Genomic DNA, 12,152 nt, shown 5'->3' on the forward strand with positions numbered 1-12,152 from the left:
CTGAAAAGAAATACAATTTAGTTGCTTTTTCTTTGCTTTCTGTTGGCTCAAAATGGCACTTGAGTATCCTTTCATCTGCATGAGAGTTAAATTTCACCACCTTTCCTTTTACCCCTTTTTGCACTAAAAATATCTTCACTATCTATAATTGTTTCCATCAACAGTTGAGGGTACAATCTTACTCCTACACAGAGCAGCAGGGGATGGGCTGTCTTCTGTATTTTTCTTAGTGAAGTTCCCCAAGAAACAACAACTTACTGCAATCTTACTGTCTGCATGGTCACCCATCTGCCAGTCCCTCTAAATAAAGGCTGACAGAAGGCCAAGAGGGGGTCTCAAAGTCCTTCAAATTCCTACAGTTTCTGCAGCAGAATTAAATCAGAGACAGAAATACCCTACTCGAGAGCTCCCACGGAGGGAAAGGTCTGTAGAAGTCAACTTTTGCTTTCTGAGAAGCTCAGCCAAAAGGTGTAAATCCCTAAGAAGTCATTTGCAAACTGGTTTTTAATTTTTTTATCATCTACTGTGGTGGAAAAAAAGCTGCAGGCAGGGTGTACCTGAGCTGCAGAGCCTTGTGCTGGCCATGCTGCCAGGCAGCACAGCTCTGCCCACTGCCCAGCAGACGTCCCTTTCCCACTGGGAAGGCTCCAGGTTCCCTTCCAAGTGGCACAGCCTATACCAGGTCTAGGCCACGGGCTCACAAGAACAAAAGCCCTCAGTGTTTTTCCCACCCTGACTCCCACTTGTGCATTTGCTTTTCCTTTTTGCTGGTGACAGTGCTCATTAGCCATCCCACCGAATGCAGAATGGTGAAATAGCAGAAATAATTCACTTTAACTTTGCCTTTTTTTTAGTAATCTTTCTACTGGTTGAGCTCCCTGGAGCAGCTCTCCAAGAGGAGGAGTGGGGCTGGGACAGGCAGCTCTGCCTTTCAGCAGCAGCAAGCACTGACAGCAACTGAGCTACCCAACAAAATGAGACCAAAGGAAGGTGTGATTAGATAACCATGAGAGATAAGCTCAAAGTATAATATTTGCCAACATAATTTCGTTTCTGAAACAAAAACATTCGGTTCAGGAACTTGGATTGCACCTTTACATAGAGCATTCTTAAATCTTCAAACTTGACAGACCATTAAGCACAGGTGTAAGAATAACTTCATTAACACAGAGCCAGTTGGCTGCAATATGGCACAGAAGGCAAACCCAAGAAAATCCTACAGATAATAGTTGCACCCTGGCATCCCTTCCCCACCCTCTAGTCAGGAGGGTTGTTGTTCATTTCCCTCAGCCTGCAGCTGGATCAGACTCTTTTCTTTTCATCCCAGTGAGCTGTGCAAATTATTTCAACAGCTTTTGGGGAGCAGTTTGTTTTGAGGTTTTTTCCTTGTTTCTTTTTTGATAAGTATGACCCAGCAGTGATATTCTAATCAGCTCCTCATCAAGCCAAATCTCTCCAGATGACATTAGTAAACACTGGATACAGCAAATCAAATTCAAGGGTCAACATTTCCTACGTGATTTAGCTTTTACCTGTTGTTGATCTGTTCCTTTTTTGCTGTGATTCTGGATATAATCAACCAAGCCATGAACCACAGTTCTCACAGCAACTAGTCCGTTTTCCAGTTGTTCCCATGTTGGAGGTGGAGCATCTGATACATGGACAGCAAACAGAGAATAGAAAAAGAAAAGTCAGAGGGATTTTCTAAAGCCAGGTAAAAAAAGAAAACAAAAAACCAACAAACCATCAGGATCACAGAACTTCACTAGACAAGTAGAAGTGTTTATCAGTACATAAAAAGTATTTGGCAACTTAATTCCGGGGTATTTACCTCTTGTACAATAAAGGGACCTACAGACTCAAGACTGAACTGCACAAAACACCAAATGAGCCAGTAAGACTTCTTAGCATGCCAAATTATTTATTTTTATAAGAACTTTCATCTCAAGAGCTCCAGAGTAAATGCACTGTACAAACTTCACATAACAAAAAACATCAGGCTGAAAATCCCTCTTTGCATTCAGACTCCTGCAGGTGAAATCATTCCATACAAACACCTGATCCCTGGCCTGATCCCACAGGCACAGTCACGGAGCAGCAACAGGAATTGATGCCTCTCACTTGGAAAAAACATCACGAGGCAAATCTGTCTCAGACCACCATCTAACACACAGCACTGAATAAACTGTACAGTCTCAATTCTATAGGAGAACTTGAGGGTTTTTTCAGCCAATTTGCTTTTCTAATTTTTTGAATCTGTGCCAGCAGCTGACCCTCCCACCCCATGCCTGCACACTCTGCTGCAAAGCACAGGACCTCAAAGTGCCCTTCAAGATCTTTAGCACAATTAATTACATTAGATTCCACTCACAAGGTCTAAATTCTTCCAGAGGTACTTCCAATGTGCCCACAGAATGGCAGGGAAGCAACTCAACAGCACAGAAAAGAACCATCAAGACCAGACTTGCCTGCTGAAACCAAGTGAGGCTCTCAGTGATGCTGCTTCCCTTAGCAGTTTTTGGCTAACAAATCTGCAGGGCACACACAGTTTTGTCCCTCACTTGTTTCAGCATGAAAGATTTGGGAAGAAAGCACTACATCTCCTTTAGCTGTGAAGTACACCTGTTCTCATTTGAAAGGGAAGTTGATTTGTTTAAAATACAGAAACTAAGAACTACAACTTCTCATCTCCTGAAGTAACACTTTAGGCCTTCGCACTATTTTGATGCATAATGATTTTACACATTTTAACAGGCATGAAATAAAACTTCAGCCACAGCACTCTGCTCTGTCCCTTCTCTTCTCCCTCAACGGGTCCACCCTCCCAGCACTGCTGATTTTTAATCAACAATATTCATCTTTCTCTCCTCTGTCAACAGCTTATATTCTTTTCTGCTATCTTCGCCTTCCCAGACTGTCTCTCCCACCTTTGCAGAATTATACATTAACAAGAAAAACACTAAATTCCTGAAGGTAACAAATCTTTCATGTCTAGACTAATTTTTGCCCAGCTTCTGTCTACTCAATCTATCGAAATTCTACTGTGGAATCCAAAATTCTTTATACAGAAGATGTCTTATGATTTTAAGCTGCCTCTAAGAGAACCCTGAGTGCAATGTCTGCAGGCTGGAGACCTCAGATCAAAAACTAATACAAAGAACTTCCAGAGTAAAGAAAAAGACATACAATTTTCAATAAGGTAATGGAAGTCCTTAATCTGATGAGTTGAAGACTTCCCCAAGTTGGTTAACAAATTATTTGCTGCAGTAGAGAACTGGAGGAAAAAAGGCATCTCAGTGATAGCTCAGGCTCTGCTTTAAGCACAGTGGCTCTGTCAATCTTCCTCCTGTTTTGCAACGTGGTTAAAACAGCAGCATGTGGACTAAAAGAGGGAAAAGAGGGAACCTCAGAGTGCTGCCACTCCCCACATTAGCACTGCCCAAGTACACCCTATGTCACCTCACAGGATTATGTGCTGAACACTCTCATGAGAGCTCACCCAGTGCCACCAAACAAGGGAGCTCATCTCGGAGAGGTGGGGAAATGGTTCCTGCCATACTTTGGAAGCTATTTTAGCTTTGGAATAGTTCAGTTCCTCACACAGATTACTGCTGTTCCAGGCTGGCTTTGAATACCACCCAAGAATCTTAAGTTGATGAGTCACAGGATGCTTCCTTATACTTGATGATCAGCTTTCAATCATTCCACTGTGTTAAGCTCCTCCTGGTTAAACCCTAAGTTACAGGTTTTCCAGACTTACCTGGACTGGGATCAATATTTGCCAGGAGTTCTAGGTGAGGTCGCAGACGATTCAGGTTAGCTGGATCTCCAGTCCTCTGCAGAGCAATAGTCAATTCCTGAACACTCTGTGCAAATGAGGCTGGGGTCTGCAACTTAAAAAAATTATCATCATTAACTTTCTACAGGCAAAGCAATCCTCATGGTTTCTGAAGGCTGCTCCACAAGCTCACAAGAGCTGTCTCCCAAGTCTGAAGGAAAACCTTTTTACAGACCAGCCCATTTCAGCGAGCCAAGAATGCACAATTCTCTGACGTTGCAGATTAAAATACAGCTCTAAACAGACAAAACAGATGCTAGTATTATTTCTAGCAGTAAAACCCATTTCTTCTGTGTTGTGCTGGCACTCAGATTAAAAATGGACAACGTTATAAACCATTCAATTTAGATTTCTGAAGAGTCTAATATCTTCAACGCCCCCCAGCAGGTTTGCACCTTGCTTTAAACTGAGTACAGCAGACAGTAAAGAGCAAGATGGTTCAAGGAAAAAATAGAAACGTTCCATTTACTAACATCACACAACTCCATTATTCAAAACCCTTGAATTCTACCTAGGTCCTTCAGGAGATGTCTGGCAGAACACTTGAAAAAGTGGGCAAAGGCATAAATACACCGCAGACAGATCTTGAAGCTAATTCTCCTGCACAGCAGCCAATGCAGTTGTTTCACAGCTTTCCTAACCATTCAACAAGATTCAGTTTTTCCCATCCATTTTAGGCACTTACAATGTGAGTCCCCTATTTTAAAAGCCCATGTTGCTTCTAAACACAAAGAGATCTGGGCATTTCCAGAGGTCAAATATTTTATTTGTGCCTTACTTCAGCTATAGGCTGGGGGACTGATTTGTTTCCTGCCCGGAAACACAGACCATTAACCTCTGTCACTACACTGCCAGTTGTCAGCTGTTCACAAAGGTCACATCCCAATTGTGTAGCTGAACTTTGTGGCTTCCCATCTGCAGAAAGAAGTAAAGTAGCAAGAGACAGCAGGATGGCAGAGGGAGCAAGACTGATCAGGTTATAAATACATATTCTAATTATTTAGGGCATAATAGGCTTTGAAATAACAGGGTAAATGATTAAAGGGCGAGTACACATAGAATCATAGAATCAGCTGGGTTGGAAGGGACCTCCAAGATCATCAAGTCCAACCCTTGATCCAACCCTGCTGTGGTTCCCAGCCCATGGCACTGATGCCACATCCAGTCTCTTTTTAAAAGTCTCCAGGGACGGAGAATCCACTACTTCCCTGGGCAGCCCATTCCAATGGCTGATCACCCTCTCTGGAAAGAAATTCGTTCTAATATCCAACCTAAACCTCCCTTGGCACAACTTGAGACCCAGCCCTCTTGTCTTGCTGAGAGTTGCCTGGGAAAAGAGACCAACCCCCACCTGGCTACAACCTGCTGTCAGGGAGTTGTAGAGAGTGAGGAGGTCTCCCCTGAGCCTCCTCTTCTCCAGCCTGAACAGCCCCAGCTCCCTCAGCCTCTCCTCACGGGACTTGTGCTTGAGTCCCTTCCCCAGCCTTGTTGCCCTTCTCTGGACCTGCTCCAGGACCTTAATGTCCTTCCTGAACTGAGGGACCCAGAGCTGGACACAGCACTCCAGGTGTGGCCTCACCAGCGCTGAGTCCAGGGGAAGAATCACTTCCTTGGACCTGTTGGTCACACTGTTCCTGAGCCAGGCCAGGATCCATTGGCCCTCTTGGCCACCTGGGCACACTCTGGCTCATGTTCAGCTTCTTGTCAATCCAAACTCCCAGGTCCCTCTCTGTCTGGCTGCTCTCCAGACACTCTGTCCCCAGCCTGTAACGCTGCACGGGGTTGTTGTGGCAACATGGGCATAGTTTGTAAACACAAGCCCCGAAATCTACCCCAGCTGCATCCAAGGAGGGCTGGGCTGCTTTGAGGTGGCTTTACCTTGTCGATGATGCTCTGCATGTGGGATTTGTGAGACTGGTCTCCGTAGAGCAGCGAGGACCACTGGTCTGGGGCGATGCGTAACCCCGCCTCCATGGCTATCTGAACGATCTGAGAGTCGTGTTCCCTCCGCAGGGCTTCGTATGTCCGGAATTCCTCCTTCAGCTGCATCAGGGAGGAATCCTCGTCTCGCTTTGTCACCTAGAGGGGGGAAACGAGTCAAAGGCAATTAAGCAGGATAAGCCAGAGATTATGTGAAGCCCAAGACAAGTGACATCTTCAGTCAGCAGCTAAGTCCTTCCTCCCAAACTGAACTCAAGTAGGACAATATGCAGTGAACACCAGTTTCTGCTAAAATAATACACTCTATGAAGAGATGAGCCACTATAAAATGGATAAAAAACATCATTTACTCAGACTCTGACCTGGTGAAAGTGTCACACTTCCTAACTGACTTTACAGCATTCACACCTTACTTCTCCAATCAAGGAGATCTGCATTTCAGAATTTTGTTTGAGGGTACAATTAGCACAACCAAAGCATTTTGCTACTCATTTAGCAAAAGTGAATGACATTTAGGTTGAACACCTAACTAAAGGATCATTAAATACTATAAAGTGTACTAGGCAGCTTAAGTTCTCTTCATACAACTCTCATGTCCAAGAGGCTCCTATTTCTTTGTTTGTGACAACATCACCAGTGAATTAACAGAACTAGGGATCTTCCAGCTTTAAGCCACTCCTAAGGAGATAAGAATGTTGGCTTACATCCAGGTTTTGTAACTGTGCATCTATTAGACTGGACAGAGTCAAATCCCAGCTTTACAGCTCCAAGCTGCAGTTTCAGCCTATGCTGCCATCACAGCCGTACAAAGAACTCTCCAAACACACGTGGGATTTAATGAGCAATACTGTCTATAACTACATATTTTTTTAGGCACATTTAATGTTACAGGACAAGGAAACTCCAAAGTGCAAACAAACAGTTTTCATAGCATTATGAAATCTCCAGGCAGAATCTTCTTCATACCTTGAAGCATGAGGCCCTGTACAGGAGCTGGACAACGTGCCCAATGCTAGTTTTGGAAGCCTGAGGGAATCGGGGCTCCAGTCTCTGCACCACAAAGAGAACCAAGACCTTTCGTGACAGAGCAGATCCATCTTCCAGAGCCAGCAGGACCAGCTTTAAAGCCTCCTCTTGCATTGCTGAGGGTGGGGGGAAACATGAAGAAAAGAGACAAAGGATGAGAGAAGCCTGAGAACGATTCGTGCACAATTTCTTGGTTCCCTACAAGTGGGAGACCAGCTACAAACTCCCCCAACACACACACAAACCCACATGAAATGATGAAATTATTATTTCATCTATTTTGGGTACCATCTGATAGGAAGACTTCTTTGTTCCTGTCTGTACACCTCTTCATTGTTAATGTAAGAGTTTTCCAAGCATATTATCCATGTCCCACACCTACTCCAGCAGAAAATGCTGACAGGCTGAGGAAGGGCAAGGTTCATTCCCATGCAGGTAAGAGAGCAATGAGTGCCCATGCAAATAATTCAGGTGCTGCAGCACCTCTATTTTGCTTGGTAACAAGCCTCTCTCTTGCCTTGAGTGGTACCAAAGTGAGCATCTCAAAGTCAGCCCTTCTTAATCTGTTTCAGTGGGGGGAAAAGTGTCACTATTTTTAGTTTAAGAAATTGGCTGCATATTTCAAGACTCAACAAGTGAAGCCTATATTTTCCATAATGAGACTTTTTTTTTTTTAAGCAAAATTGATTTTTTTCTGGTATTCTAAGCAAAGGAATGTAATTTCTAAGTCCATAACTTTTTAAAAATGCGTACATATAACTGTAACAAATCTATCCCCCCAACTGGTAGGTATGTTTATTACCCCAAAGAAGGCAAAGAAGCCAAGTCCAGCCTCTTCTAGTAAACTAACTTTTTCTAGGAGAGTCTTACTTCTTCAAGGAATAGCAAGAGAAACTACTTCTCATTTATCTTATGACAAGAAAAGGACACACATTATTCTGAATTTCACAGAAGACTTGCAAAAGCACTCAAAATGCAAGGAAGTCCATGACAGCAGCCCAACAGCCCAACCTACCATTAAGAAATGAAGCTGCTGCCTAATAAAACCACTCGGGCAATTTGATTTACCAATGGCTCAGTTCTAAAGGGCTTCCAGCACAGCACTGGCACTGCTGTGTCACCTACCTGGCCCCAGGAACTGGCAGCCTCTGGCTCTCACTGCAGCCCAGAGGTTGGAAGAGAGCTGCTGAGGGTTCTGGTGCTGGAGAATGAGCTCTGTGACCGTTCTCTCGCCCAGTGACCGCGCCGCTCGCATGGCTCTGATCCGCCCCTCCTCCTCCACCAGCTGGCAGTGGACTAATGTCACAAGTTTCCTCTGCATGGGACGACTCAGCACGCTCTGAGTAGTACTGTTGAGACCCACACCTTCAAAACAAAATGAAACAGACTAATAAACTACCTCATATTTCCTCTTTTTGTGCCAGCCTTCAGTGACTGTACTGCACAGTGCACACCTGATGTCCACTTTGTCAAACAGAGCACTGCACAAGGCACATCAGATGTTCATTTTTGCCACCTTGTCTTATTTGGCATTAAAAGCAGTCTCCTGGGAGTCAGCTTCCCCACAGGTTTAAGTCTTGTGATTGGCTGATCTGGCTCTCTAAGAAGGTGGAACCTCTAATGAATCCTCTCCTCGTGCTGGTAGTTTGTCCCACACTCTCAGTTCATCCCTTATTCAGGAACTTCAGGGATCACTGGGATATTGGTTTGTTTTCACAAGACATTTAGTTTCCTGCCTACATCTGATATCTCCACTGCTTTGGCCCAGCCAAACTGAGCTTACACATGAGTCCTGAACTGCTTGGGGTGCAAAAACTCTGATTCACAAAGTGCTGGGAGCCACTTAATCCGGGATAAAGGAACGAGTGACTCACCAGGCAAATGGCTGCCATGTTGAGTTTGTTGCACAGCCAGGGCTTGTTCACTGGGCCACTACTACCCAGAGTCATGCTGCTGTCACACTGTTCTGGGCAGAAAGGACTGAGACAACTCCCTGGAAAAATTCATTTCTGAAACCCTGATGCCCAGGATGCTCAACTCCACTCCTTGGGCTGACAGACTGTCCAAGTCCAGCACATGTGGTGCAGATAAAATCCATACTATTGAACACAGTGCAGGTTTGCTAAGCTAGAATTACTCAGACTGATACAGCTCCTCTGTAAGATCTTGTTATCACAAAGCAGAACTGAAAAAAGTCTATTTTTACTTAGTCTGCAGAGGCCAAAGCAATTTACAGAGTTTGTCTCAGCTCACTATATCATGGCCAAATAGCTCAGCCTTTTCTCAGAATTACTCTTGACACCTTCCACAATGCCACACCCACACCCCCACCATGAAAACATAACCTTAATGTTTAGGAAAACTGCTTCAATTTGTTTCTAAACTAGGTTTATATTCATTTTTCAAACAGACTAACTAATCATTTGCATAGTTTATTTTGCATCTTATTTGTTTCCCACTCTCCCTGTCCAAGGCAGCAATGCAGGATCTACCTCTGGCACTGCTGAGTGGTTTGAGGTACAATGCCAATTCTTCCACACATTTCTTGCCCTCCTCATAATGCTTGGTGTCTTCAGCTCCACTGCATAAAGTAATTGGCTGCTGCTCAGGAACCTGGAGAGAGATGACATGGACATTTACATGAATATGCATAAACAAGTGACAGTCATGCTTACAAACACTTGTTACTATGAAGCATTTCCTGTTTTATTCCCCTTCTGTGTTTTCCCTATATTAATAAGCATTTTTTCAGCTTGTTTACTGAACAAACAGCATAAAAAAACCCAGTGAAATGAAAACAAAAAGACAGAGAATTTATGTTTAGTAGATTTCCTTTCTTTAGTGGCTGACAGGAACTAGAAGCAGGAGGCTTAACATGGCACTTCCTATAACTACAAACTTTGGCTAAAATAACGCACATTGAAACATCCCCAAAGTTGGCTGGCCAAAAAAAATCAGGGGGAAGAAAAATAAAAAAAAAATAAATCAGAAGAACCCTGGTCTGCAGGCAAGTACTGATTTGTATCTAGAGCCTCACAGCTCTAAAATCATCCAGGGATAAATTACAGCTACTTAGATTAGCAGGAGAAAGATTTAGCAGCAAATACACTATGACACCCTTGGAACATATTCTGACTAGACCAAATTAACAAGCAGCAAGACCAAGTTATCCTACACAGTGCATATGAACACACCACTGACATCTGTGGGTTTGGTTGTTTGGGTTTTTTTTCCAGTGAAATGTCTTCATCCAGACATTCACCAGAAATCAGGACTTTTCAAAGGGATTTGCACCACTCCTTCCCCAAGTTATGATTTTGTTTTTGCCTTCCTCTAGGTTAATTCTTAAAAGCTTTAAGCAAATTTCAGGCTGCAGTATAGCACTGCACTAACATTCTCAACATCACTATTCAGCAGCCAACCCAACATGACAGCACAGAGAACTGGAATTTCTCAGAAGACTAAACACAAGCACGTTTTGCATATGCTGTCAAAGCACAAACAGATCTCAGAGTTCTATTTCCAAGTCAATCCCTATCCCAGTGGCAATAACAGCCTGCTAATCCCACATAGCTGCTTATGGGGACCAAGCCAGGCCCTCAATCTACAAGCACAAGCCTTTAATGCCTCAGTTAAATACAGCTACAAACCCACCCACCTTCACGTGCAACCCAGCCCTGGAAGAGCAGTGTTATGGCAGCACTGAATAAAAGCAGGGAATATATATAAATTGTATATATATATACATATATATATACATATACACAGACATACAGATACAGTTGTCATCACCAAGGGGGACAGGAGCTTTCCCATCTATTTTAACAGACAGTAATGTTTCAACCACATGATCACACTTCTCCTTACACAACAATCTCTGCTGAGTTGCTCATTTGACACGCAGAGCAAAACAAAAAGTTACTATCTACCTGACTCTTGCTTTTACAGCAGGCAACAAAAATAGTCTCAGAGTGCAAAATATCAGCTGCAATTAAGATAGGTGATACCACCCCAAGACTAACATAATCAAGATAGCCTGGATCAGGCACAGTCTCTTTCACTCTAATTAAAGGGAAGACCAAAGCCAAGACAGCAAGGTTGGCCTTTTCACTGACTGCAGTTAACTTGTCATGTTCTGGGCTTTTTGGTTTTAATTTTGGGACAGGGTTTGTTTGGGGTGTTCGGGATTTGAAGGGTTTTATGAGTCTGTGAGCAAGAAAGCTTTCAGCAAAAGGAGATTGCACAAATGGATCTTACAGTGGTCAGACCTAACTGTCACAGCAGACTGGTTTCTTGGGATCTGGGAAACAAATATTAACACCTTCAATATTTACTTGCATGTTGACAGAACACTGCACACCTCCCTTTTGAAGCCACTGCCATTTTAGCATATGGCTCTGCTTAGGCAGTCACCCAACAGAGCTGGATCCACTACCAAGAGACATCTCCTGCACGTGTGCCCAGACAGAGCCTGTCCCATCCCTGCCTTAGTTACTGTGGGCATAGATTTTGTGCAAATTCCTCCTTATTCCTGCAGCCATTCCATCCACACCACTGACAACTCAAACCATAACCCCCAGCAGACAAAGGGGGCTGGGGACAGACGTGGGACAGGAAGCCTGTTCAGCCCCGGCTTTGGCCCTGAATTGAAGGGGCTTTAGCACACATTCAGAGCCGTGTTTGGAATGCCAGACACAGCAGAGCCACCAGCGAGACACAAGGGCTGTCTAGGCAACTAACAGAGAGCTTCCCCCTCCCCCGGGGAAAAGCTGGCAGAGAAAAACCTCCAGGAGTTAATCAAGCTGTTCAACACTACCTGCCTTTATTTCTCCCCACACACGCTTCACTCACTCATGCAAATGCACCTCACAATAAAATTCACAAATAATTTTCCTTTTGCTGGTTCTATTCTATGCACTTGCAAGAGTTACTTTAATACTTTAGGGTTAGAATGATTGTAAGAACAGCATCTCCCAAGAGAAAAACTGTAAAGACGTGATTCATAAAAGTCACAGGAAATGTGAATTTTATTTTTGGCTCCATCGTGAAATTGCTGAGGGACAACTGAGAAATAAGTCAACTCCAAAGCATTTTCACTTCCCCTTTGCAAAATATCCTTTTAATAGCATGCATGGAGAATGACCCTATGGTCACTGCTGTTTACAACCTCTCTCAAGAGCCCTAGAATATATGCCCTGCAGAGTGAGTTCATTATTTTCAAGCTCATTCCATATTCCATTCTCTCAGACACCACACCCTTATCACAGTTTTCACTGCAAATATATTCACACCATGCAACCGACACCTCCCAGGGGGGACGAGAGCGAGACAGGAAAAATGATCTCAG

The 12,152-nt window shown here is 43.7% G+C and overlaps 1 protein-coding gene across 11 annotated transcripts in view; it reads right to left on the bottom strand.

Annotated features, from left to right (window-relative positions):
* RC3H1 (ring finger and CCCH-type domains 1) overlaps positions 1 to 12,152 on the bottom strand; it is a 57,347-nt gene that overhangs the window by 18,591 nt on the left and 26,604 nt on the right. For 10 of the 11 annotated variants that reach the window (XM_027694855.1, XM_027694854.1, XM_027694852.1 and 7 more), the window contains exons 3-8: positions 9,298 to 9,418; positions 7,931 to 8,170; positions 6,746 to 6,921; positions 5,717 to 5,917; positions 3,761 to 3,893; positions 1,533 to 1,651 (exon numbers count right to left, since the gene is read on the bottom strand). In XM_027694855.1, the coding sequence (XP_027550656.1) occupies positions 1,533 to 1,651; positions 3,761 to 3,893; positions 5,717 to 5,917; positions 6,746 to 6,921; positions 7,931 to 8,170; positions 9,298 to 9,418 (990 nt within the window). The remainder of the gene's footprint in view (positions 1 to 1,532; positions 1,652 to 3,760; positions 3,894 to 5,716; positions 5,918 to 6,745; positions 6,922 to 7,930; positions 8,171 to 9,297; positions 9,419 to 12,152) is intronic. The other variant, XM_027694850.1, reaches the window with a different exon arrangement.

The sequence above is a fragment of the Neopelma chrysocephalum genome, unplaced genomic scaffold, assembly GCF_003984885.1.
Source record: "Neopelma chrysocephalum unplaced genomic scaffold, ASM398488v2 Primary Assembly neopelma1_98, whole genome shotgun sequence".
Taxonomy (NCBI): domain Eukaryota; kingdom Metazoa; phylum Chordata; class Aves; order Passeriformes; family Pipridae; genus Neopelma; species Neopelma chrysocephalum.